Source organism: Macrobrachium rosenbergii, chromosome 48, assembly GCF_040412425.1.
Source record: "Macrobrachium rosenbergii isolate ZJJX-2024 chromosome 48, ASM4041242v1, whole genome shotgun sequence".
Lineage (NCBI taxonomy): Eukaryota > Metazoa > Arthropoda > Malacostraca > Decapoda > Palaemonidae > Macrobrachium > Macrobrachium rosenbergii.
In genome coordinates, this window is record NC_089788.1 from 27,622,937 (window position 1) to 27,648,616 (window position 25,680).

The following is a 25,680-nucleotide window of genomic DNA, read 5'->3' on the forward strand; positions in this document are numbered from 1 at the left end:
TGAGATTTTCAGCAGAGTTAGTGTGTGCGGAGGGAAGGAAAAAGTTTTTTTAAAAAATTCACCATAAATCGAAATATTGTGCTAGAGACTTCGCGTTTGTTGCAAAATAAAGGTAAATTATTGAATATTACTAGAATGTAAGAGTTTTAGCTTACAATTGCATTTTTCGACCATTTCAGTCGAGTCAAAATTGACCGAAGGTTAAAACTTTGGCACTTATCGTGATTTATATGAAAATATGTCAAAATTGATAAAAGCTACAACCATGAGTTATTTTTTGTTGTATTTTACATGAAATTGCACACATTTTCAAAAATAAAACTTTATGTAATGGCTAATAGAAAACTATGCAAAAATTACGACAAAGTGACTAAAGAGTTTCTGAGATTGTAAGAGCCTGACGCCGTCTCTTCCAAACACATGTGTGCTCGTGTGTTCGTCGTCCATCGGAGTGACGAGACATTTGGCGTCTTCACAAACAGAAACATACACACAGTTTGATACAGAAGATTTGTTGGAACATTATGAGTACATGATTAGAATGCTTGCATGGCAATGCAAGTAGTGGTGATTGTACATACATCAAGACAACAATGGTTAGGGAGAAACAGACGGAAATATTGTATGGTTGAAATCGCGTTCCTTTAGAGAAAGAAAACGAGATGCTCTTGTTGTCTTGTCCACTCCGATGGACGACGAACACACACGTGTTTGGAAGAGACAGCGTCAGGCTCTTACAAGGTTTTCAGCAGAGTTAGTGCGGATGTAAGGAAAAAGTTTTTTTTTAAAATTCACCATAAATCAAAATATTGTGCTAGAGACTTCTCGTTTGTTGCAAAATGAAGGTAAACAATTGAATATTACTAGAATGTAAGAGTTTTAGCTTACAATTGCAAAATGGTCGAGTTAAAGTTGACCAAAGGTTGAAATTTTGGCACTTATCGTGATTTATATGAAAATTTGTTAAAATTAATAAAAGCTACAACCATGAGTTATTTTTTGTATTCTACATGAAATTGTGCACATTTTCATATATAAAACTTTATATAATGGCTAATATAAAACGGTGCAGAAATTACGACAAAGTGACTAAAGAATTTCTGAGATTTTCAGCAGAGTTAGAGCAGACGTAAGGAAAAGTTTTTTCAAAAATTCACCATAAATCGAAATATTGTGCTAGAGACTTCTCGTTTGTTGCAAAATGAAGGTAAATGATTAAATATTACTAGAATATAAGAGTTTTACTTTACAATTGCATTTTTCGACCATTTCGGTCGAGTCAAAGTTGACCGAAGGTTGAAATTTTGGCACTTATTGTAATTTATATGAAAATATGTCAAAACTGATAAAAGCTACAACCATGAGTTATTTTTTGTTGCATTGTACATGAAATTGCACACATTTTCATATAAAAAACTTTATGTGAGGGCTAACAGAAAACGGTGCAAAAATTACGACAAAGTGACTAAAGAATGTCTGAGATTTTCAGCAGAGTTAGCTGATGCTTTCTTTTGGGATAAGAAAGAAATTCGCGCATGCGCAGCTGGGTCACGCTTGTAAACAAAACAACAGCGTGATCCATGAACTCCCAGCATCCCTCAAGGCGCGATTTAAAATTTTTCGCAAACAAGGCCTATAAGTATTTTTCTGCGAATATTTAAAAAAACTTTTTGTAGTCAACGTATTTTACGTCCACTCGGCACCTGACAGATAACTTTGGTCGACGTAAAATACGTCCAGTTGGCGTTAAAGGGTTAAACAGCTCTTGGACATTTGTCAATTAGTAATTGGGAGACAATTGGAACAGTTACACAACAGCCATGTCAAAACATCTTAACCCTCTAACACAGAGCCTCTACAGTATTTACAAAAGTGTCTGTCGTATGCTGTCAGCGTTCGGGAGTTAGCGCTGAAGCGGAAAAAAAGTTTTTTTAAAAAAATCACAGCACGCTTAGTTTTTAAGACTAAGAGTTCATTTTTGGCTCCTTTTTTTGTCATTGCCTGAAGTTTAGTATGCAACCATCAGAAGTGAAAAAAAATATTATCATATATAAATATTGAAAAAAAAATTTCATATATAATTTTACAGTATACAAATCGCGCTGTGAGCAAAACGGTTAAAGCTAACGAGTTATTTTTTTTTCTTTGTATTGTAAACTAAATTGCAATGATTTTGGTATATAACAAATTGTAAAACAATTAAAGCAACACAGAGAAAATATTATCACAAAATGATGCATGAATTCGTAACGCACGGACGTAAAAATTTTTTTTTTCAAAAATTCACCATAAATCGAAATATTGTGCTACAGACTTCCTGTTTGTTGCAAAATGAAGGTAATTGATTGAATATTACTAGACTGTAAGTGTTTTAGCTTACAATTGCAGTTTTCGACCATTTCGGTCGAGTTAAAGTTGACCGAAAGTAGAATTTTTTCTATTTATCGTGATTTATATAAAAATATTTCAAAACTGATAAAAGCTACAACCATGAGTTATGTTTTGTTGTATTCTACATGAAATTGCGCACATTTCCATATATAAAACTTTATGTAACGACTAAAATAAAACGGTGCAAACATTATGACAAAGTGACGAAAGAATTTCTGAGGTGTTCGGCCGAGTTACCGCGCGGACGTAAGGAAAAAGTTTTTTCAAAAATTCACTGTAAATCGAAATACTGTGCTAGAGACTTCCAGTTTGTTGCAAAAATGATGATTGAATATTACTAGAATGTGATTGAATATTAGAAGAATGTTACCGTCTTGTTGACCAAAAGTTTTTTTTTTAAAATTCACCATAATTCGAAATATTCTGCTAGAGGCTTCCAGTTTGTTGCAAAACCACATGATTGAATATTACTAGAATGTAAAGTTGACCGAAGGTCGAAATTTTGGCACTTATCGTGATTTATATGGAAATATTTCAAAACTGATAGAAGCTACAACCATGAGTTATTTTCTGTTGTATTCAACATGAAATTGCGCACATTTCCATATATAAAACTTTATGTAACGACTAATATAAACCGGTGCAAAAATTACGACAATGTGACAAAAGAATTTCTGAGATGTTCAGCAGTTACCGTGCGTGGACGTAAGGGAAAAGTTTTTTTTTCAAAAATTCACCAAAAATTGAAATATTGTGCTAGAGACTTCCAATTCGTTGCAAAATGAAGGTACATGACTGAATATTACTAGAATGTAAGAGTTTTAGCTTACAATTGCGTTTTTCGACCATTTCGGTCGAGTTAAAGTTGACCGAAGGTCAAAATTTTGGCACTTATCGTGATTTATATGGAAATATTTCAAAACTGATAGAAGCTACAACCATGAGTTATTTTCCCTTGTATTCTACATGAAATTGGGCACATTTCCATATACAGGCAGTCCCCGGTTTACGACGGTTCCGGCTTACGACGTTCCGAGGTTACGACGCTTTTCAAATATATTCATCAGAAATTATTTCCCGGCTTACGACGCATGTTCCGGGGTTACGACGCGTCGTACGCCGATCCGACGGAAGAAATATGGCCCCAAAATGGCAGAATAATCATAATTTGAAGGTTTTTTTCATGTAAAACTCAATAATAATGCAGTTTACACCATTTTCAATGCACCCAGAGCATTAAAAGTAAGGTTTTCTTAAGATTTTTGACAATTTTCGACGATTTTCCGGCTTACGACGATTTTCGGGTTACGACGCGGCGCAAGAACGGAACCCCCATCGTAAACCGGGGACCGCCTGTATAAAACTTTATGTAACGACTAATATAACCGGTGCAAACATTACAACAAAATGAAAGAATTTCTGAAATTTTCGGCAGTTACCGCGCGGACGTAAGGAAAAAGTTTTTTTTTCAAAAATTCACCATAAATCGAAATATTGTGCTAGAGACTTCCAATTTGTTGCAAAATGAAGGTAAATGATTGAATATTACTAGAATGTAACAGTTTTAGCTTACAATTGCATTTTTCTACCATTTCGGTTGAGTCAATTGACCGAAGGTTGAAATTTTATGTAGTCGACGTACGGTATGTCCACTCGGCACCCAACAGACAATTTTAGTCGACGTACGATACGTCCAGTTAGCGTTTAAGGGTTAACTGTACTCCACATAAGGAAAATCTGGGTACTCTAAGAACAATTTTTTTGGAAAAAACAAATCATCTGGGTACTCTAAGAACAATTTTTTTTGGAAAAAACAAATCATCTGGGTACTCTAAGAAAATTTTTTTTGGAAAAAACAAGTCATCTGGGTACTCTAAGAACAATTTTTTTTGAAAAAACAAGTCAACTAAAGTCACAATCGGTAAATAAGGAAAATCGTCATAAAGAGAGTCACAATAAAGGTAAAAAACAGTCTAACTCTATCTAACAATGCCGAAAGACTATCAAAGCAAGAATACTTCACCAAATACGATGAGAAATCAACTGGAAAGACGAATTCCAAAATCAGGGCTGCTGCTAAAAGCTGGTGTACAGCCATTAGCCGGCAGAAACAAATTGAATACTTTTGCTAGTTGTTCCTCTCTTACCCTGAAAGTGGGCGGGGTTAGTCACCTTGCCAAACAAAATAGCGCGACCCACGAATTTCAAAAATTTTAGCTGCCGGTTAATAGAAACTATAGCAATGTAATTACTTGGTAAGTTACTTATATAAAAAATATGTTTAGTGACAAATAAAGGGGTAGAACACTGTTATGAATATGTTTTGTAATCCCGTGCAAGAGATCTTATGTGATTCCTCAGCTTTGGAAACCTTGTATTATCAACACTTAAAACTCAAAGTGTTACCAAATACAGTGCTGCAGATATCACTGTGTTTTGTATCAAATCCTATCTGAACTACCTCACAGGCTTTGATTCCATTAATTCTGCCTCATGTTACAGGACATGATTACTAACTTTATGTTAAGCTCATATGTCCTGAATGATACTGCTTATGTTCTTCCAACATTTTTACCTTGTCTTTGCTACAATGTCAGCTTACCAATAAACAAGCAAAGGAGAGTATGGCTCTTATTATCAACTTCCATCCAGGATTTTATTCCGAGGAAAGTAAGATTCAACAGTAACAACTTGTTTCATTACCATTTCAAGTAATTACTGTCAGCAGTCTCAACATGTACACTGTATTAACGTATAACTGCCATCAACTTTAAATGTTCATTTTTGGACTTTTCTACCCTTTCCTCCTTATATAGAACATAAATATATTAAGAGTACCATCTATGATAAAGCAAAATAAGTGAAAGTTTAAATTACCAACCTGTCATAACAAACACTGCATTCTTAATCTTAATCTCTAAAGGAATAAAGTTGGAATGCATTTCTAAGGTCATCAAGCAATCTAGGTGATGAGAGAGTGAGACAGAGGGGAGAAGACTGCTGGGGGAAGATCTTTACAGTGGGTTCAGAAAAGAAAGGTGTGTGGCCAAGTGTTTGCCATGAGAGCTGTGAGAAGCTTGAAAGTAAAATAAAAAACTGCGTATGGCAAACATGGGCCAACAAAATAGTTATAACAGAATCAACAGAGGCAATATAAAGGGTGTTGGGAATGTACGGTATAGAAGATGGTTGTTGAGAGAGATTGAAAATGTTTATCATGGAAGGTATGTGACTGTTTTTATCATAGAATGTATATGACTGGTTCAGTGTTAAAGAGGGTTTGAGACAAAGGTGTCTTATGCCTACATGGCTTTGTAATATCTTAACGGATGGAGTGATGAAAGTTAAATAAAATACAGTACACTTAGATGCAAAGTTGTGGGATGAGAAGATAAGGTGTGAAAGGATATTTGCAGATGATACAGAATGGTATTGATTTACAATTGAAGAGAAACTTAGGAAACTAGTAAGTAAATGAGTTTGGAAGTTTAAACAAGAGAAGAAATTTGAGCGTAAAATGTGAGCAAGATGGAATGAGGTCAAATAGAAAGCAGGAAGATGGCACATGGAAGGTGGAAGGCAGGGTGAGATAAAAGGTGAGTCATGTATAAAGAAAAGAACAATGGCTTGAAAAAGGAATAATTCAAAAGTATTCGGCAGCACAACGAAAGTCAGTCGTTTCAAGCAATGTGAACTGCCCACAAGGGCGGCCACATAACTCAGAGACTGCTCATATTTTTCTCCATTCAAATAAAAAACAAACAGCTGGGCAACAAAAAGGAAGAATAAACGAGGTTAAAGGGCAAATGAGAAAACACTCGTCCAAACAAGCCAAGTTCTCAACAACCAAATATGGACAGAGGAGCACAGCATGCTGAACTATACTGCAGCAAAAAGAAGAGTGAGTGTGACAGTTGGTCCACTTAACCCAACCTCCCCATATTAACTACCTTGTTTCCAAGTTTTCAGCATCTAATTCCAGCTCCTACTGAAGGATACTCATATGTAAATGGCAATGGTTTGTATTTCTGTAGGAACAAATACAAATTACTTTCAAAATCTGATATTTGTTCCATGGAAATAATAACCATTGTCTTTTTATAAAGGAAACTCACTCCCTAAGTGGGAGTGAGTCTGACAACTCTCTAGAATTGAATTCACCTATAACCTCCAAATCAGTCTGGCATAAGGATGACAGCGCAGTAGCCTGGGCCACAGTGTGGGTATAGTGAGCTTCATGCAAGGAAAGGATCAGAGAACCATGAAATCACGTGTAAGGGAATTCATCAGAGGGTAGCTAATTCTGACTAACACAAACTGCTGGGTTCAGAATACTGTATAGCTGTACTAATTCCAAACACCCCTTGTTAAATGGAAGAGATAAAGGGACATAAATCTCAAAGACAGAACTCTAAGACAGGGTGCACAAAGTGTAGTTAATTGTATCTAGTCTGATCCCTAGATGCTGCTATGGGAAGGAGAAAGGGAAGGATAAGTCCAGTCACTCAGCATTCCAGGCCCGGTGCTACCCTAAGCAAAAGTACTTGGACCAGATACTTGTCAGTCTGAACAGAGGTGGATGCCTTCACAACTTGATAAGCAGCCACCATAGGTCCCTAGGAGATGGTATCCAAGGACTTGTGGGTAAGGTCTTACTTTGCCAGACACCTGGCAAACCACGTGGTTCCTCTGAAAGGCTAGGATTGATCCCACACCCCTGACTTCGTGGGCTCTCGCATGAGTAGGATGGGTGGCATCCTCCTTAGAGGAGTCAAAAGCTCATTTGATTAGCTCACAAAGCCAAAATGGAAGGGTGTTCCAGGACTCCTTCTTACACTTCCCTATAACCACAAGAAGGTGCCAACAGTCTGGTTGAAGAGCATGGTAGTATCTTTTCCCTTTTCCCAGCGTGATTAGGACAAACATTATACATGATATAACTCTTTCTTTCTTTATATAATTTTAACAACAATTAGCTATTATATACTATGTATTAGTAATCAAGCTTAAATTTTCAATATAAACTTTTGTTCCCTCACTGACCCTTCTTAGCTATCTAGAGTGAATTTTTCAAAATATTTTTCTACGTCATTCTAGCATAACCTACAGGCTAGTGCTATTAGTATGATTAATAATAATCTAAAGAAAAGTAGTTTTCATAATAAAACTAATATTGTAATACTTACCTGAGAACCTGAATTAGCCCTGGTCACTGACCAGCCCAAACTATATCCCCAAAAATTTACCCACAAAGTGGGTAGTTAACTGTCAGCATTACCAACGCTACAGGTAAAATCTTGTCAAATAAGTTACCTGAGGTACCGTTGACAACGCTGCTGCAAATACCGGCCGACAAAGGCTGACATCCTCAACTGAGTCACTCACTATCAAAAATTGAAGTGGGGAGGAGGGTGGGAATCATTCAGGTGTCCAGATAAGTATTACACTACAGGCAGTCCTCGGTTATCAAAGGGGGTTCCGTTCTGGGGATGTGATGATAACCGAAAATCGGCGATTTCTGGTGCTTTTTCGCCAATTTTCGGGCTTATCGGCGGCAAAAAGTGACGATTTTCGGTTATCGGTGCCTCTGTTACGTATGTATTGGTGCCAATACCCAATTATCGGCGCCAAAAGTTGCCGATTTTCATCGCTAGACAAGCCCCATAAAATTGGATCGCCATTAACCGAGCCCGCCGCTAACCGGGGACCTGTGCAAGCTAACTATAAAACTGAGTTGGCCGCAACAAAAGGACCCAGCAAGTAACCCTTCTCTGAAGAAAACTGAATATCCCTTAGGTAGAACGTCGTGAAAACCGACCGAACCCAACTTCCAAGCAGCCGCCTCCAAGATTGCTAACACCAAAATATTCCTCAAGAAAGCCAAAGAAGTAGTCATCCCCCTGACACTATGCGCCCTTAGACACGAAGAATAACTCGAAGGCTCCGAAAGCAATGAAGAACCCTTCCGAAGCTTGATTAATAACCTCTCGCAAGAAGAAACTAACTGCATTTTTGGAAATGGGACAAGATGGATACCTAGGGGAAACAAATAAGGTTCTTGGACGAGGCAAAAGTTTCTCAGTACGTGACAAATAAACTTTGACAGCTCTAACCGGACACAGCAGCATTTCAGATGTGTCACCTCTTTGAAAATCATTCAATGATGAAACTTTAAACAATCTACGAAGAGGATTCATTTCAGATTCAGACTTCGCAACAAATTCTGGCAAGTAAGAAAGAAAGATATCCTGTCCCGAAAAGGATACCGTCACAGCCACTGCCTGAATCTCACCAGTTCTTCTTGCTGTAGCCAGAGCAACTAAAAATAACACCTTCTAGCTTAACTCTCTTAAGGATAACGACTCCAAGGGTTCGAAAGATGAAGAGCTCAACAGTCTCAAAACAGCCACAAGATCCCACGAGGGGGCCCGAAGCAGAAAAACTGGATGTTCTATTCTAAAAGATCTTAATAGATCTTGCAAAATTCTACTGGTTGAAAGCATCGACCTATATCCAGCAATCGTAGAATATGACAAGTTATTTTCCTCCCTTAAAAACAAGAGGAAATCTCCCACTTTCACAACCGATGGACGTGAAATGCTATGCCCCTCTTTCTGGCACCAACTACGGTGAATAGCCCACCTAGTCTGGTATAGTTTCCTAGTTGATCTTCTCAGACAGAAAGACAGTTGGCGAGCCACTGCCTTTGAGAGTACTGAATGACAGGCTGCTCGCTGGACAGTCTCCAGGCAGCTAGCTTCAGCACGCGGAGGTTCCAAAGGAAGTAATGGAAATGCAGCTGTCTGAGAAGACCTTTCCTCTCTGGAAGGAATACTGGAATTTCCATCAGCATGTCCAGAAGGTCTGGAAACCAAGGTCTTTGGGGCCAGAAGGGGCTTATCAAGGTCATCTGAGTGTTGATACTGTTCCTGAGTTTGATCAGTACCTGTTGAATCAGCCCGAAAGGAGGGAATGCATATATTTGAAGGTTGTCCCAGGAGTGCAGCATTGCATCTGTCCCGCATGACATGGGGTCTGCTACTGGGGAGAAGTAGACCGAAGATGGAAATTCATTCTTGTGGCAAAGAGACCCACTGTCGCTGGCCACCTCCTCAACAGATGCTGTACTTCTTCCTGAACCAGAGTCCATTTGCCCCCAAGAACTTCCTGAGAATGACTCAATGCGTCTGCTAGAACATTGAGCTTCCCCGACACAAATTGAGGGATAAGAGAAACCCTGCGGTCCTCGCATCAACAAAGAACTCTCTATGCTACATTGTTTAAGACTTGTGATCTTGTTCCTCCCTCTTTCTTTAGATACGACACGGCCATAACGTTGTCGCAAAAGAGAGCTACTACCTTGTTGCTTACTTGCTCCGAAAAGCAACTTAGAGCCTCTTCTACTGCTCTCAAACTCCCAGAAATTTATGGACTCCTCTCGATCCAGATTCCTCCAAAGGCCCCTGGCCTAAGATTCCTCCAGGGTCGCACCCCAACCCCGATCTGAGGCATCTGCGTACAGATGAACGTCTGGAGGGGGGGAGTCCAATCTTACGCCGATGGTCAGATGATGTTCTTCTGACCACCACCGAAGATTCTTCAGGCAAGAATTGTCTCAGACCACAACTGCGTTCTCTTCCCGAAAGTCCCAGCGATTCCTGAGACACACCTGCAGAGAACGCATCCGGGGACGAGACCTTGGAACTAGTAACGAGAGGGAGGACATTCGGCCAAACAAGCTCTTCCACAAGCTCACTGGTTGAGTCCTGTCTGACAGGAGTACCTCTAGTTGACCTAAAACCACAAGAATCCGTTCCTCTGTTGAGAAAGCCCTCGAAAGATGCGTCTGAATCTCCATCCCCAAATAGGTCTTTACTTGAGCTGGAATTAGACAGCTTTTGTCCAAAACGATCCGAATTCATAAGATCTGACATAGGTTCAGTAGGAAATCCCTTGCCTGCAACATTCCATCCACAGACGAAGCCTGAACCAACCAATCGTCGAGGTATCTCCTCATTCGAAATCCCCGACGATGCGTTACGTCCAAAATAGGAGACATTACCCTTGTGAATACCTGAGATGCTGTGGTTAGACTGAAGCAGAGGACCTTGAACTGGAACGTTCCAGTTGGGCCCGAGAAATGAAGGAACTTCCGAGGTTTGTGATGAAACCTTGAGGTCCACTGAAACCATCCAATCGTCTCTCCGAACTGACTGCAGCACCAACTGCGAAGTTTCCATGTGAAACTTCGTTGAAACTACCAGCCTGTTGAGACACAAAAGATCTATAATGGGTCTCCAAGACCCTCCAGCTTTTGGAGCCATGAAGATCCAGCTGCAAAACCCTGGAGAAGGAGGAGCGGGCTCTTGCTTCTCCAAAAGGGCTTGGATCTCCACCGCTAAAGCTATCCCTTTGATGGAGGATGGGGAAAACTGGAAAGGTAAACCAGGGAGCTGGACAGAGGAGGACGAGAATGAAATGGGAATCTGTACCCATCCCTTAACACCTCCATTACCCAACTCTCTGCGCCCCACTCCTTCCAGATGTTCCAAAAAAAGGAGCAAGGCAACCTCCCACAGGTACAGGTGAAGGGAACGTCTCCTATTTCCGAAAACCCCTCTTGAAAGAAAAAGGTTTCCAATCCAAGGCAAAAATAACCCTTAGCAGCAAAACGGACCTTCTTTGGCAATCTTACAGGGGACTTAGAACTTGATTGCTTAGCTGGAGATGGCATCCTGGATCCTTTAGGTGATCTTGAACCCTGAGCCACCACACGAATCATAGCCTCCTGTGACGCTACTGCTGATGACGACAACACGAAATTGACCATGGAGGAGAACTCCTCCTCTCTAAAAAGACTGTTGCAGAGCACAAAAGGGGCCCTCAACAGAACCCTCTTATGTATGTACGGATAGTGAGGTGGCAGATGATTTAAAAAGAAGTCCCTCCTCTTCTTGCCAAAGAACGTTGTACAGCCAGCCGAAATGTTAGCCTGGTATGCCAACCCCATCAAAACCAAAGTGATGAGGTTGTCAAACCATACAAGATCGGAGGGAGTATACCCATCTTGAGAAGCCCCATCAACCCAGACAACATCCACATAGAGTGGGACAAGGTCTCAGACTGGCTGCGAAAGGTTTCCTCCAAAATACAAGCCTCAAGAGATGTAACTGCTACCAAACGATTTGACGAATTAACCCAAGAGAGAAGAGCCTTAACAGATTTGTTGAGTGGAACTCTGACACCAGCGGAAGGGTTACCCGCTACCCTACAGAACCCCTTCCGATTAGGAAGCAAGGTTAAATCCTGTCTACCCAACCCGATAAGAGAAGCTAACCTAGAGTCCGCCTCCCTCAACGCCAGCTCGACTCAGCCAAACCAAACCAGTTTACTTGATGTTTGAGAGACTACTGGTTTAGTTGCATACAATGATTCAAACATTGCTTGGTTTGGTTGTGTAGATTCCTCAGGAGCCTTGGACTGTGGATAGGGAGAATGGATAAAGTCCGCCATCTGTTTATTCGCTTTCATTTGTTGGAGAAAAACCTATATCTGGTACCAGATCCTCTTCTTCAAAAGAGCATTCTCTGTCAGACTGGTCCGACCGAACCGGAACGGGAAAAGATAGGCTGACCACCCGCAATAGCTGCACCCAGTAACCCGGAACTCTCTACAACTGGATGCGTAAGACCAACACCTGACATACCTGACCCCATCATACCTGAGCCAACCGTAACCAGTTGCACAAACCCTGTACCAACTAAAGCCGATGACAAAACTACTGAGCCAGTCGCACTTGACTGTGCAAACCCTGGACCACCCAGCGACAATGACATAACACCTGGGCAACAAACGCCCACCCCTGAGAGCAGACAGGCACCAACACCCGATCCACCTAACCCCGGATGAACCAACACTGCACCAGGATGGGTATCCAGAGCTGAAGTCACACTGAGAGGGAGAGGGAGGAAGAACTCCCTGATGACCTGGAACCAAAGCCGTATGCACATTGAACACCTCAGAAGGAGGAACAGAAATAACCGCAGGAAAAGTTGAGAAAGTAGAAGAAGAGAAAAAGGAAGAAGCCACACTCGGAGTAACCACCGAAACACCTACCGCCAACGTTGGACAGGTGGAGAACATACCAACTGGTCCAGTACTCAAAGGTGTTTCTAAGGACAAGCTACGAGCTGCAGAACCAATAGGGACCGAAGAAGGAAAATTACCAGCTACCCTAGTGGAAGGAGAGGCTGAGGACACCATCGGTACTGATATACTCAACGATGGCGCAGATGAAACGCCAACTGCCATAGCATTCACAAGAACCGCAGTGGACACATACGTCTTAAACCCAGTAAACGATGAATATATGGAGTTGCGGAAGATTCTGCAACCGCCTGTGAAGCATCTAGACCAGAAGCCTGAGAAACTACAGGACCCATGTAAGGTGCTGAAGAAGACAGCCCCACCAAAGGTACACCTTTCCTCAACCCCAAAGAGAGAGAGGGAGCCACTGAAACTCCAACATTACAGGACTGAACCAATGAAAATTCTTTGCTCTGCTGAGTTAATGGCAAAAGAACAGGATGAGCGAGAGGAGACTCCGAAGAGCCCTCCTCCGAAGAGTGACCCGATAAAGAAGATTGTGTATATACATTGGAAGAAGGCTTAGAACAAATCGGGGAAAAGGAAAACTCAGAAGCAGCAGAAGAGGACATAGTTTTTAGAGAAAGAAAATAGACCGACTCTGTTCCCCCTTGATAATCTTGAGACATCATTAGCAAACTCTGGAAAATTCTTCAAGACGTGATCGTGAATACTGGAAAACCCAACAAATCTGCGTTATATGGAGCCAAATTGAAAACCTGATCACCAGAATTACCACCACCGCAAGACGAACCAAACTTATTCACCAAAGGAAAAGGAACCTTCGAAGACGAAGGAGCACTCTCCAACACTTCAGAACCCGACAAACCTGAAACCACATCCGAACAACCAACCATGGACTGAGAAACCTTCTGTTGAAAAGAACTCGAAGCAAGAAATAAAACCGAAGATGGATCCAAAGACGAAGTCGTCACACTAGAAACCCCAACCTAACCCGAACAAGACTGCACATTCCACTTCTCTTCCTGAACACTTCCTAACCTATAATCCCTACTCGTCTGTGTCTTACCTAACTCTACATCAACCTCAGAACTTACACCTTGAGTGGGAAGGGGGGAATCTGCTGCCAACACTGCCTGCTCTGCGCCAGGAGGGCCGGCAGAACCTACCTTCGAGGTTTGCAGTTCTTCATAACCCCCGCCACCCATTAGGGCTGGTTCTGGAACTGGCAGGGGATTAGAATCAACTATGCTACTACTACCACTATCTCTATTCTCTGTTAACTTACTCATCAGGCTAGAAAATAGGCTAGACATACTGGATGATAACCTGCCCTCTAACTTCTTGAATAACTCTGAATCTAAAGCTTCCTTATCTACTGATTGTAACCCTTCAGCTGGTCCTGACCTGTGCTTGCTCTTCGAGGCTAAGGATTTTCTGTTTCATATAATCCTCCATCTGATCTACTGACCAAGACCTACACTCGTCACATCTCTGACTGATATTACACTGAACCTTCCTACATAAAATACAAACAGAATGTCGATCGTGTTTGAGGGTGCTCATCCCATGCTTGCAGGACATGCAGGACCGATGAGCGGCAGCATCTCCAGCAGTAGAAGGCTCGGTCGCTGAAGCTGCAGACGAAGTGGGAGCAGCGGCACTAGCAGACGGTGACGTCTTCTTGTCTAACTTATCCATATCCAGTCCAAAGTACCAATCCAAAGTCAAACCGGGAGAGAAGTTCCAAATCCAGTCAATAAAGCGTAACAATTGAGGATGTCGGCCGGTATTTGCTGCAGCGTTGTCAGCGGTACCGCAGGTGACTCATTTGACAAGATTCTACCTGTAGCGTTGGTAACAGTGACAGTTAATTGCCCACTTTGTGGGTAAATTTTTGGGGATATAGTTCGGGCTGGTCAGCGACCAGGGCTAATTCAGGTATTCAGGGAGTTTATTGCAATACTAATTTATTTACATGTATCCCAAATGAGCCATTAAGCCTACTTGGTGAATGAAAACTACTGGAAGTGTAGAATGGCCTATTTCCAGGAGGATTGGGTAATCTGGGCTAATTCCTGGCCATTAAGCTAAGCCTAGATCTGTGCCTACTGCCTTGCCAGCAAAGAACAATCAAGCTTATAAAAACCTGGGGCAGTTTGCAGAATGACAGGATGTCTCTAACACTACCTACAAACGGAAGGTAAGTCCATGTTTACGATATTTAGCGTTACTTGGGGGTAGGGGTTTCAAAGCCCCCCTTGGCCAGGTCAGTGCGTGGCGCCCTAAGTGAGGTTAGGAAGGAAAGGTTTGGTTAGGTAAGGACATGGCATTCTAGGAAACGTCACATTTGTTTGTCTGAGGAACCTGTACCAGCAGTTCTTCACTCCCCCCAGAACCTTAATATTCATAGGTTAGTAACTGTCTTGGCATATTTTGACCAAGCCTTTTGAAAAGTGGATAATACTTTACTTTAGTTGAGCGGCCTGACTCCTGCCAGTCGTCAACTGGAAAGGTTACAGCCTTTTTGGGGGTTGCCACCCCCACCCCCTGCCAGGTCAGGGCACGTCGCTCTAAGTTAGGTTGGGTAGGTAAGATCTGGTTAGGTCAGGACCTGGCGTTACAGGAAAGGTTATGTCGGGGACTGGCAAGAATCAGGCTGTGTAACTAAAGTAAAGTTTTACCAAAAAGTGAATAACCAATGAGATTAGTCTAGCCTGCAAGGTCAGCAGACTTCACGGTAATCCTACAGTTTAAGGGTCCAAATTCACTGCTCCCTTGTGTGTGCTCGTTTAAATATTTTTTCCATTTTCAATTTCTTCTTTTGACAGATCTGCAAACAGAAGTATATTTGCTAAAAAATTAGCAGTTCATCTGCTTATAGAAGCAGAGATTGTAAAAAAGAAGAAGGGATTCATTACATGAATAGTGGTTAGATCTAAACAATAGATACACGGCGGGTATTTAGCGAGAAATGGCAGTTTCTTATAGTATTTTGGTTGCTTATTTAAATTTAATGTTATTTTTGGGGGGTCGAATGTAATTAACCTGTAATTAACCCCTGAAGTCCACCCAACAAGGCAGAGCACAGGTACATCTGTTTCGAACGGTTCATATCCTGTCCAGAAAGTGTAAAAACTTGTTAACGAATGGGTACCCAACTGTCCCCCCAGGCCAGTACTAAACACGGCGAAGGGACATTCCATTTGGCCGACAACAAACAGATGCACCGCCAGTATCAGAACTCCTAAGTGTAGAAAAAACCAGTTTCCAAGGTAAAAACAGCCGCAGAGCTAATATACAGAATTACCCTTTGACCCCTAAACTGTACGATTACTAAGATTAGTCTAGCCTGTAAGGTAAGCAACCTTCACAACGTGTGGCAGACCTTGACTGTTAGGCTTACTGGGCCACACAGGCTACCTTGGAAATGCAGGCCGCCCAGGCGGGCTAACTGCTTTGATTTAACGGCCTACCACAACTCGACAGACTTCATACTGTGCTCTCAAGTCTCCTTATGGTGCTCATTACGAAAATCTTACGCTACAGAGATGTTTGTTTTCACAGCCTATCCATTCTCATGGGAATGGCATTAAACAAGGAACTTTAGTCTAGGAGTGGTTGCGGCACAGTGAATATTTTTCATAATGATCAGTTGATTGTATCGTTCCTACCTTTTGGTTTCACATGAATATCATATTAGAATGAAATGGTTCACCTTTTCGGGCAAGGTAACTACGGATGTCCTAGGCCAATATTGCAGACCAAATCCGGACCTTTGGATAAGTGGCGAGTCCTACACATCTTTTGAAGGCTACTTGCGCATTTACCGTTACGAACCTCTCAACCCACTAAACGGAAGCTCTGTTTCACTTACTTTTCCTTTAATAACGTCGTAAAATTCCTTACGAAGGTCAGAAACGAACATTTTAAGGGTCCATTCATTCAGCCACTACGTTCCCGTTGTTTACAAGTTGCCGCTGCTTTTTGGCGCCAACGGGAATGCCAGAATGGGAATTTAAACTTTATTCTGATTGGTTGGCGGTCTGTGATGTACGAATCACAACTTCAAATATCTATTACGTCATGAAAGAGTTCTGACTATTTGTGATTGGATTAGGATCCACTTGCAACCAATCACAAGTGAGTATGCATATGATAGTTTTTGTGACGTTTAACTGTAGTTTTTTCTGGAATTGGTAAGTATGGAAGGTTTCGTCAGTTTAAAATGACTGATATTGCGGCGATCTGCCATTTTGTATATTAATTAATAATTCTGATGAGCAAATGAAAGCGAGATAAGCAAAAAAATCAGCAAATAAAGATAATGAAATGTGTCCTGTCTTCATTTATCATAGAAAACGGAAATAGAATCACTCTTCTATTCATAGAAAACGCAAATGTCAAAACAGCTGATAGCAGCTCAAAAATCAATGTGCAAGTGATCACCGGTGATTCCACAGATATTTTCCCAATATCTCACTTACCAAGTCTTGTAACTGTGCCATTTTGTGTAGGTATGTATCATCAATAATCGTGGAGTGACTATAGCGACGTAAAAAGCGAAGTAATCCCTGTCATCTCGGTAAAATTGGGATGAAGTGGTTGGTGACAGGGGACGTTCTTGAGTTCTGCAGTCTCCTCGCTGGAGTTGCAATGTCATGCGAATACTTGACCTACATAATATTTATGATTTTAAATTAATAGCTCATCATATATCAACAGTATTATAATCGTATCGTTTCCTGCTTTTAGTAGGTATGTTATGGTAGTTGTAATCAAGGTAGAATTTTGCACCCATGGAACGGGGTACGGTCCCTATCAAAATTTTTATAATGTGCAGTGAGTTTCATTTGATGTGTGTTATTCCTGTATTTATATAACTAGAATAACTAACATGACCAAATATAATGTCTAGGCTACCGCTTTATTTTATTCTTGTCAGAGATTAGCTTTGTATTCATTAAAACATGATCATCATTAGGGTGAAAGAATAGTTTGGTTTTCTTGGGTTGGGGTTTTCCAGTAGTAGCCCATTGAGAGAGCTGTAAAGCATTTTTTCGATCATTAACTCCACTGCATAGTTAGTTTATTAGTGAATATTAAGTACTTCTGTGAATTCTGTCAATTGCTGCCTTCATAGAAATATAAAGAAATGGTAACATAGCCTATTAAAAGTTACCTTTCACTTAACAAGTAACTTCAGATCTGCAAGTAGGTATACCTAGGCTAGTAATATTTTTCATTTTTGAAATGTGAAAGGTCTTCAATTTCAGGGTATATTGATTTAAAACTTATTGGTTAACCAGAGCTAAACTAACCTTACTTGGGCTTACATTTCTTACACAATCTTTAACATGATAAAGTATATGCAAAGTTTTGTATAACAACGGGGAATAAGGATTAATGTAGCCAGGAAAGAGAAAAATTCTAAATTAACACATAGTAAATATGAATCTGACTGCTGTCATAGAAGTAGCTTACCATATTCTAAGCTGTCACAGAAGCACTATATCATAGCCTAAGCTCTCACAGAAGTACCATACCATGGCCTAAGCTGTCACAGAGCCATTTGGATGCAATAACCCAAAATATCACATGGCCATTGGGACCTAGCCTTCAGTGGTCCTGGTCGTTTCGGCCGTAAGTCACTTAGGCCGTAACATCCAAAACAATGTAAGACGTTATGTTTCTGGTATTTACCGTTATGTTTATGGAATTTACCATTATTATTTCATGTTTTACGTACATCCCCAAGGGGCTGGTACTAAACACGGCGCCCATTTTGTACGTAAATGTGCTTACGGCCTAAATGACTTACGGCCGAAACGACTCGAATGCGCCTTCAGCATGAGCATTTTGTATAAACTTTTGATGGGGTACTGGTGTCGACATTTACAGTATATGCAAGCCTTATGTTTAATATGGTTGAGTACACAACTTTTGCACACTGTGGTCTTGCCATTCATTGTTTGTTGTTTTGCTACAGAAATACTGTACAAACATTGCATTTTTTCAGTAGTATCCTTCAACTAAAGCTGGGAGACAGTTGTTGAACTTGGTAACAAGGTCATTTACTGGCAGTTATGGCAGGAAAGTGGGGGAATACACCCTCACTTACCTACTGTCACCAACCACTTTTTCTCCAGTTGCCTTGAGAAGTGGATCTCTCTCTCTCTCTCTCTCTCTCTCTCTCTCTCTCTCTCTCTCTCTCTCTCTCTCTCTCTCTCTCTCTCTCTCAAGTTGGAAATATCTGGAATTTTCTTTGAGATTTTGGCTGTTTGTATGCATGGCTTGTTTTTTCTTTACTTATGGAGAAGAAAGAAGTGACACTGCAAGGAACACGGGCAGCCTTTTTGGTGCTTCATGTCTCCCATAAACATTGATTTTCACAATTACTGTCTCATCTGCAGGAGGAAATTGTACACCCTTATTTTCCCTTGCAAGGAGTGCATTTATTGGTCCTCTCTGCAATGGGAGAAATTCAGTAGGAAGAGAGGGAAGGATAAGAAGTATTTGCCAGTGTATTGGAAGGGAACACTCCCCCTGTTGATATTGCAGAACCCTGCAAGTTCCTTCCTCTCAGCCCCTACTGTTCCTGTCACACTTCCTCCTGCCGGTACTACCCCATCTTGGTCTGAAGGCTGCACTCCTAGGAAAAAGGGATCCTACCACTCATTCTCCCCAAGGGATGATTCAGATACTGACTTGACGATATCTTTGGCCTTCCACACCTACCAACAAATCTGACGTTCCAGGTTGCATGCCATCTGTGGAGTGGAGTGTCTGTGGAAGATCTGGGCTACTGCTAATATCTTGGGTAGCCTATCTTTTGCCACATTTTTTTACCACCTAGTTTTGCAGGAGGAAGATTCTCCTTTTGCTGTTCCTGCTGCTGCTGCTTCAGTGTCCGCCAAGGAAGGGGGGTCCTCCTATACTGTAGTGGCTATTCTTCCTGTAGGAGACCCTCCTGCTTCTGCTACAGCTACAGCAACAACTGTACCAACCTTGACCTGCCACCCAGCATTGGACATGAGTGAGATTCAAGGCATGAAAGGGACGAACCATTCTCAGTGCTCTTCCTCATCCTCCTCTTCCTCCACCTTGCCTTGTCAAGCTCATATTCCTCCTCTTCCTTATCCTTGAATCCTCCCTCCCATTGCAGGAGAAAGAAGGGAAAGTCTAAGAAGGCCTCCTGTAAGAGGTCAAATGAGCACTCTTCCTAGTCTCTGGGTGACTGGAGCTCATGGTCACCTATTGGTGAATTGTCTACTTTCTTTCAGGGTCGGCGTAGGCTCCATTGAGAGTTCTTCATACCCCATCCATTCCCATTTGGAGATGAGGACTGCTCCTGACTTTTCAGCTCATATATCTTTGTAAACACCTGTAGTCAATTCAGCATACCCAGCTAACTCTACGTGTGCCTGGTCTCCAGATCATGTATTTGCAGGTATGGAGTCACTCTGGACCATGTCTGTATGGACTCTTCTCTCTGTATTTCTATGGAGGTACACCTGGCTGAGCCAGCACTGCCATTTCACTCAGTGCATGCAAGATCCCTCGATCATGCACATGCTGGATATGGGTTTGTTCATGATAGATCCCCTTTCAGGACTCATCCTCAAGAGGTTCACACAAGGTCCTTCTACTGCCTATGCTTGGGGTTCTCCTTAAACACAAGAGGTCAGCATGCAAGGCAATGCACTTCCCACTCTGCTATTCCCTCTATTAGCTTGGCTGCTACTGAATACAGCGAACCATATAGGTTGGTTAATCCTGAGTCTGAACACTGTTTAGAGGGTGGATCATGCAGAAAATGTGTTTCCCCAGGTATGCATACTACCAACCAAACCACATAATCCCAGGAACAGGCAAAGGAGCAGTAAGGCGCATCTTCCTCTGTTGAGGTAGGGATTCCAGTTCATGTCTTTGAGAATCTGATGTTTCCAGATAGCCACTTTCCTCCAGAACGCTCAGGAAGTTGGGCTAGAGTAACATTTATGAGAGATTATCATGCTCATTCATGAACGAAATAATCTTCGGGAGGCTTCCACAGCTCCACACCTGGTCTCATCGACCAAGCTAACCCTTGGGTGTGTCCCTGAGGTGAGTCTGTCAGTCAGGTTGCCATGGTCCCAGCTGACATATGGAATCTTGGGCTAAGTGAACCACCACTCACTTAGAACCTGCTCCACTAGTGTTGGTCTTGTCAGTCTGTGGACTCACGATGACCTCCCCTGAAAGATTCCACTACAGAGAGATACTTCCTCTGTCACCGAGTCTGGCACCACATAGTCCATTGCCATGGCTTCCCTCCAGGTGGCCTTGTGGCTCAACCTGTGAGTGAACAAGTTTGCAGACTTTGTTGTGACAGGTGTCTTATCTCAGGATGAGAGGACAAAGTTCCAGGGGTTACTGTTATTGTGACGGAAGGCCCTGGCTTTCCTTTTGCACTAGAGCACCAACCTTTGGAGTAACTTAGTTCTGAGAAGGATGGCCATGGTTTCATCTTCTACTTTAGCAAAGTTTTCCAAGAGGGTAATTTCATACTTTGGAACAGTCCTTTCTTTAGAGTGATGTGGAGATGGCAGTGTCTATGACTTTCTTTAGAGTGATGTGGAGATGGCAGTGAGGAAAAGAAGGCTATTGTCTCAGTACCCTTGTATCCACCATGTGATATCTATCAAACATTCAGTGGGGACAAAGACACTGTTAGCCAGACCTTCAGGGGTGGCTAAACCATCAGGCGCTGGGATTTGAAAGAAGCTTACTGCCCCTAAACCCAGGCCAGTAGCCCAGTCTTCTTCCTCTTAGAAAGAAGGGGACCCTTCCCAGCCCTTTCACCCTTCTTCCCCAGTTACACCAAGGAAGGGGTGGCAATCCCATCTCCTCTGCTGCCAGGGGTACAACAATTCCTGCCTAGCCTTTGGGCAATGTGGCAGAGACATGGGATAGAGTCCTGGGTAGTTCAATCCTCTGGGACAGGCACAGTGTTCCCTTCAAGGACTAATGCCGTCTTTTCACTCAGACTCTGATACTGTTCCATTTTGCCCTCCAGGTTCTCCAGAATTTCTAACCTTGTAAGTGGATTGGAGGCAGTGATGGAGAGAAGTATTATAGAAGTTGAGAAGGCCATTCTCCAGGGTTTAGTCACCTCCCCATAGTGGAGAAGGTGACGGGACTGGATACCAATCATTGACCTCTCACTGTTGAATGAGTTTGTGTTGCAGACTCACTTCCACTAAGGAGATAGCTCAGCCTGGGGTAGGTTCCAACAGAGATGACTTCATGCTTTTGATTTATCTGAAGGATGCATACCCCTAAGTATAAGTCCACCAGAGCCCTTGGAAGTACCTCCACTTTGACTGAAACTGAACTGTTTCTCTGTCTGAAGCTCTCTGCTTTGGACTTTGGTTGGCCCCATTTGTTCACTTGGGATTTTACCTTGATTTCAGCTTGGGCCCATTTGTAGGATTATGTGGATGAATGGTTATCCTTGACATCTTGTGAAACACATTTGCTCCAGGACAAAGACAACTTACTCAAATTTTGCCACCTACAGTAGTTGGGATCATGGTAAATTGGGAGAAATTGTATCTCATGCCCAAGCAGAAGACAAAGTACCTGGGCATGCTCTTAGACTTGTCAGAAGCAAGTCTTTGGCAGAGCCTTAGGTGAGCAAGCTCAGGGAGGCATTAGAGCTGTTCCAGTCCTGGCAACAACAACCAGCTTGGCTTTGGTAGGTTTTCCTTGGCGACCTGTTGTCTTTGAAGAAGCAGCACTGGTCAGCTCCAAGCAACCTGCTCTCTCAACTAGGACCCTTGAGTCAAGAGATCAGAGAGGATTTAGTGTGATGGCAGAACAACAGGAACCTCTCAGCAAGAGTTCCTCCTAAAATACACTTGTTCAAAGCTGCATTGAAGGAAAATTGGGCACAATTGTGAAGGGTTCATTCATTTCAGGTTTATGGGGGCAGGACACACCTCATCTCCATGTCAGTGTTTTGGAAATGCAGGCAGTGTTGTTAGCCCTATAAACATTCTAGGAACAGTTGGTAGGTCACTTGATAGTGCTCATGAGCAACTACTCGGCTGTTGTGCACAAACAAGGAGGGGCAGTCTCTCCCACTTTTCAAGTTGCCATAACAGATGCACAAGTGGGCTGTTCATGCCATCATTGGTTAGCCAGATGCATTCTGGGCAGGTGTAATGTTCTGGCAGACCAGCTCTGTCAACTGGGTCAGGTTGTAGGGATAAAGTGGTCCTCGCATCCTCAAGTAGTGGAGAGGCTGTTCGAGTTTTTGGATTCTCTCTATGTTTGGCCTGTTTTTCACCAGGCTGAACAGGAAGCCTCTGGTGTTCTGTGTTCCTTTCCTGATCCCTGGGCAGTGATGGCAGGCTCATTTTGACACCCCTGGGACAATTTGGGTGTTGATACTTTCTTGCCATTCAGCCTGATTCATCAATACGGGTCTCAGGATGTTCCTGGTTGCTCCTCATTGGCATGAAGTTGAGGGGTAATCAGATGTCCAGACTCTCTTGACTGGGGTGCTGAGAGAGTTTTCTTTGTAGCCTACTCTTCTTTGCCAGCTGCAAATTCAGAGTTATCAGCAGGTCATCAGCTCCCTTCAGTTTCAGACTGAAGGGAGCTGGTGTGAGAGAGATGCTTTTCTTGCGGAACAGCTAGGCCTATGTCTGGGTATCCCCATTCGTTCCTGTGTGATTGATGTTTTAGAAGAGGTTCTCTCCAGTTAAAGCACCTGTTCAGTAGATCAGATGTGTTGTCCAAACCCTGTAAAATAGGGTGATGCACCTAGGAGAGTCTTTCTTCAATCTAACTTGTGGGTGTATCTTATTTCTTTTCAGTTTATATATGTTTTGCTCTAACCTTCCTTTAGGAAGGTGATTGATACAAGGAAAATGGACTTTGGGTCTTTAGGAACAGGAGAATTTATTGGACCGGTGATACCGAACACGAATGAAAATTTGCAATATATTGCAATTTGTTTGTAATAACTAACTTTGCAAGCAATGCAAAGTTCACTTCTTAAGTCTCTCATTATTGTCAGTAGAGTCTGACTATTGAGTTTGTGTTAGTTACTCATATCCTGGAACATCACCATTCATATTTTGCTGAGATCATTTCCTGGCAATGTTGTGTATCCAACTAGCATTACAGCATCATACTCCTGTGTCATCCTTTCATTTATTCATTTTTGTGATTGATTTTATTTTACCAACATTTTTTCTTTCTTTTTTCCTCTTGAAGCTTGCTTGACAAATTTATGTCCTTTTTTGCTTGAATTGCACAGATCTTTTAGTTTGATCCTTTTAGGATATCATTCTACAGAAACAGTTCTGGAGCCATTCTGTTTGTTTCTTTATAGAATCTGCAGCTTGCCATGTGTCCTAAATTTGATGTTTCCAATAACTCAAAGTCACATTGTTGCTCGTTTTTAAAAGATTAACTCAGTCTTGCAAAGTAATTTATTCCTTATAATTTGTACAGTACTGTAGAGGCCTCTCTCTTTTGCTTAACGCTCATTGATTTTTGTGTTCATCTCATGGGATAGTGTGATTAAATGTTTTTACACTTAATCACAAGTAATTACATTGCTACTAGTTTCACTCGCTTGGCAGCTAAAATGTTGAAATTTGTGGGTCATGCTCTTTTGTTTGGCTAGGTGACTAACCCCTCCCACTTTCAGGGTAAGAGAGGAACAACTAGCAAAAGGATTCAGTTTGTCTCTGCTGGCTAATGACTGTGCACCAGCTTTTAGCGGCAGCTCTGATTTTGGAATTTGTCTTTTCCAACTGCTTTTTCATAGTTTTGGTGACGTATTCTTGCCTTGATGGCCTTTCGGCATTATTAGATAAAGTCAGCCTATGTTTTTTCATCATTGTGACTTTTTGGTTAATTAGACTTATATCTTATTGACCGATTGTGACTTTAGTTGACTTGTTTGCAAAATGTCAGACTCAGGTTTGACTAGCTTAGGTATTGCAGCAAAGGCTGTAATATGTGTTTGACTAAGGAATCATACAATTCTCATTCTATCTGCTCAGAATGTAGGGGACAAGTTTGTTCAGTAGATTTAAGGTGTGATGAATGTATTGACAGGGACAATAAGAAAAGGAAGGCTTTGAGATCGCATTTAAATAAACTAGCTAGAGATAAGAAGAGGAAGGCAACAACTAGACAGATTAGTAAGTCCTTAGCTAGTCAGTAATCTCCTAATGATCATGTTAACGATAATGTTAACGTCGATATTGACTTTCCTGTAATTTCTGTTGATCCTGTTCCCAGTTCTCCTTCTGTGCAACCTGTTCCTTTACCCGGCTCTCTCGTGTCCGAACCCAACCCCATTGTGAGCCTCAAGTGTAACATTGATAAAAGGTTCAAGTTAATTGTGGAGTCTGTTGCTCAGTTAGCCTCATCAGTTAAGGTCCTTGTGGACAATAAGAGTGATTCGGAGCACCCAGTAGTGCCTTGTGTTAGTGATGTGTTACTGGAGGAGGTGGCTGGCCGTCCTGCCGATTCTCATAGACAAAGGTCAATGTCATACTCCCCTAAACCTGGGAGGAGTTAAACTGGTAGCCTAAGGGAGGTTGGTGGGGTCTGCCCACAGGTAATCGCCCCCTCGCTTGGACCTGTTGTTGAGTCCCAGGTTGCAGCCAAGCGCCACTTGAAAGGCATAGCCTTGGATGTGCATCGTCTTTCGTCTAGCTCTGATGATTCTTCTCCCAGGGGCCAATGGCGTTTTGAGGACGAATCATGCCCTTTAAAAAGGCATGCTGGTGATGTATCTCATCCTCCTCCAGTGCCTCATAAGAGATTCAAGGCGCCTGTACGCAATCCTCTTCCATCTTGCAGTCATTGGGACAGTTCGGAGCATTTTCCTTCTGTTCCTCCCTTGGTGGAGAGTCAGAGTGCAGCTTCCAAACACCCTGCTTCTTGTAAGCACTCTTCGTCTAAAGCATCTTCTGAGCGTCCTCATGTGCCTGAGACTCCTATGGCTCCCAAGCACCCTGCAGTGTCTGACGCTCCCTTGAGTGCTGAACGCCCAGTTTTGTCCAAGCTCCCAAAATCGTCTAAATGCTTGTTGGCTCCCTTTCGCCCTGCTGTGTCAGAGCGCCCATCTCCTCTTGAGCGTCATGGAGCGCCCCGCCATCGCCCGTCCAC

At 42.2% G+C, this 25,680-nt stretch overlaps 2 protein-coding genes across 7 annotated transcripts in view; one reads left to right on the forward strand and one right to left on the reverse strand.

Annotated features, from left to right (window-relative positions):
- Positions 1–16,643, reverse strand: part of Cdc45 (cell division cycle protein 45) — a 118,698-nt gene extending 102,055 nt beyond the window's left edge. Inside the window, exon 1 of one of the 2 annotated variants that reach the window (XM_067091552.1) lies at positions 16,376–16,643. In XM_067091552.1, coding sequence (XP_066947653.1) covers positions 16,376–16,426 — 51 coding nt within the window. In that variant the 5' untranslated portion in view covers positions 16,427–16,643. The remainder of the gene's footprint in view (positions 1–16,375) is intronic. The other variant, XM_067091554.1, reaches the window with a different exon arrangement.
- A 265-nt stretch (positions 16,644–16,908) lies between these two features.
- Positions 16,909–25,680, forward strand: part of LOC136831322 (zinc finger-containing ubiquitin peptidase 1-like) — a 308,022-nt gene continuing 299,250 nt past the window's right edge. For 3 of the 5 annotated variants that reach the window (XR_010850839.1, XM_067091555.1, XM_067091556.1), the window contains exon 1: positions 16,915–17,015. The gene's annotated coding sequence lies outside the window, so the exon portion shown is untranslated. Of the gene's footprint in view, positions 17,016–25,680 lie in introns of all 5 variants that reach the window. The other 2 variants (XR_010850840.1, XM_067091557.1) reach the window with 1 other exon arrangement.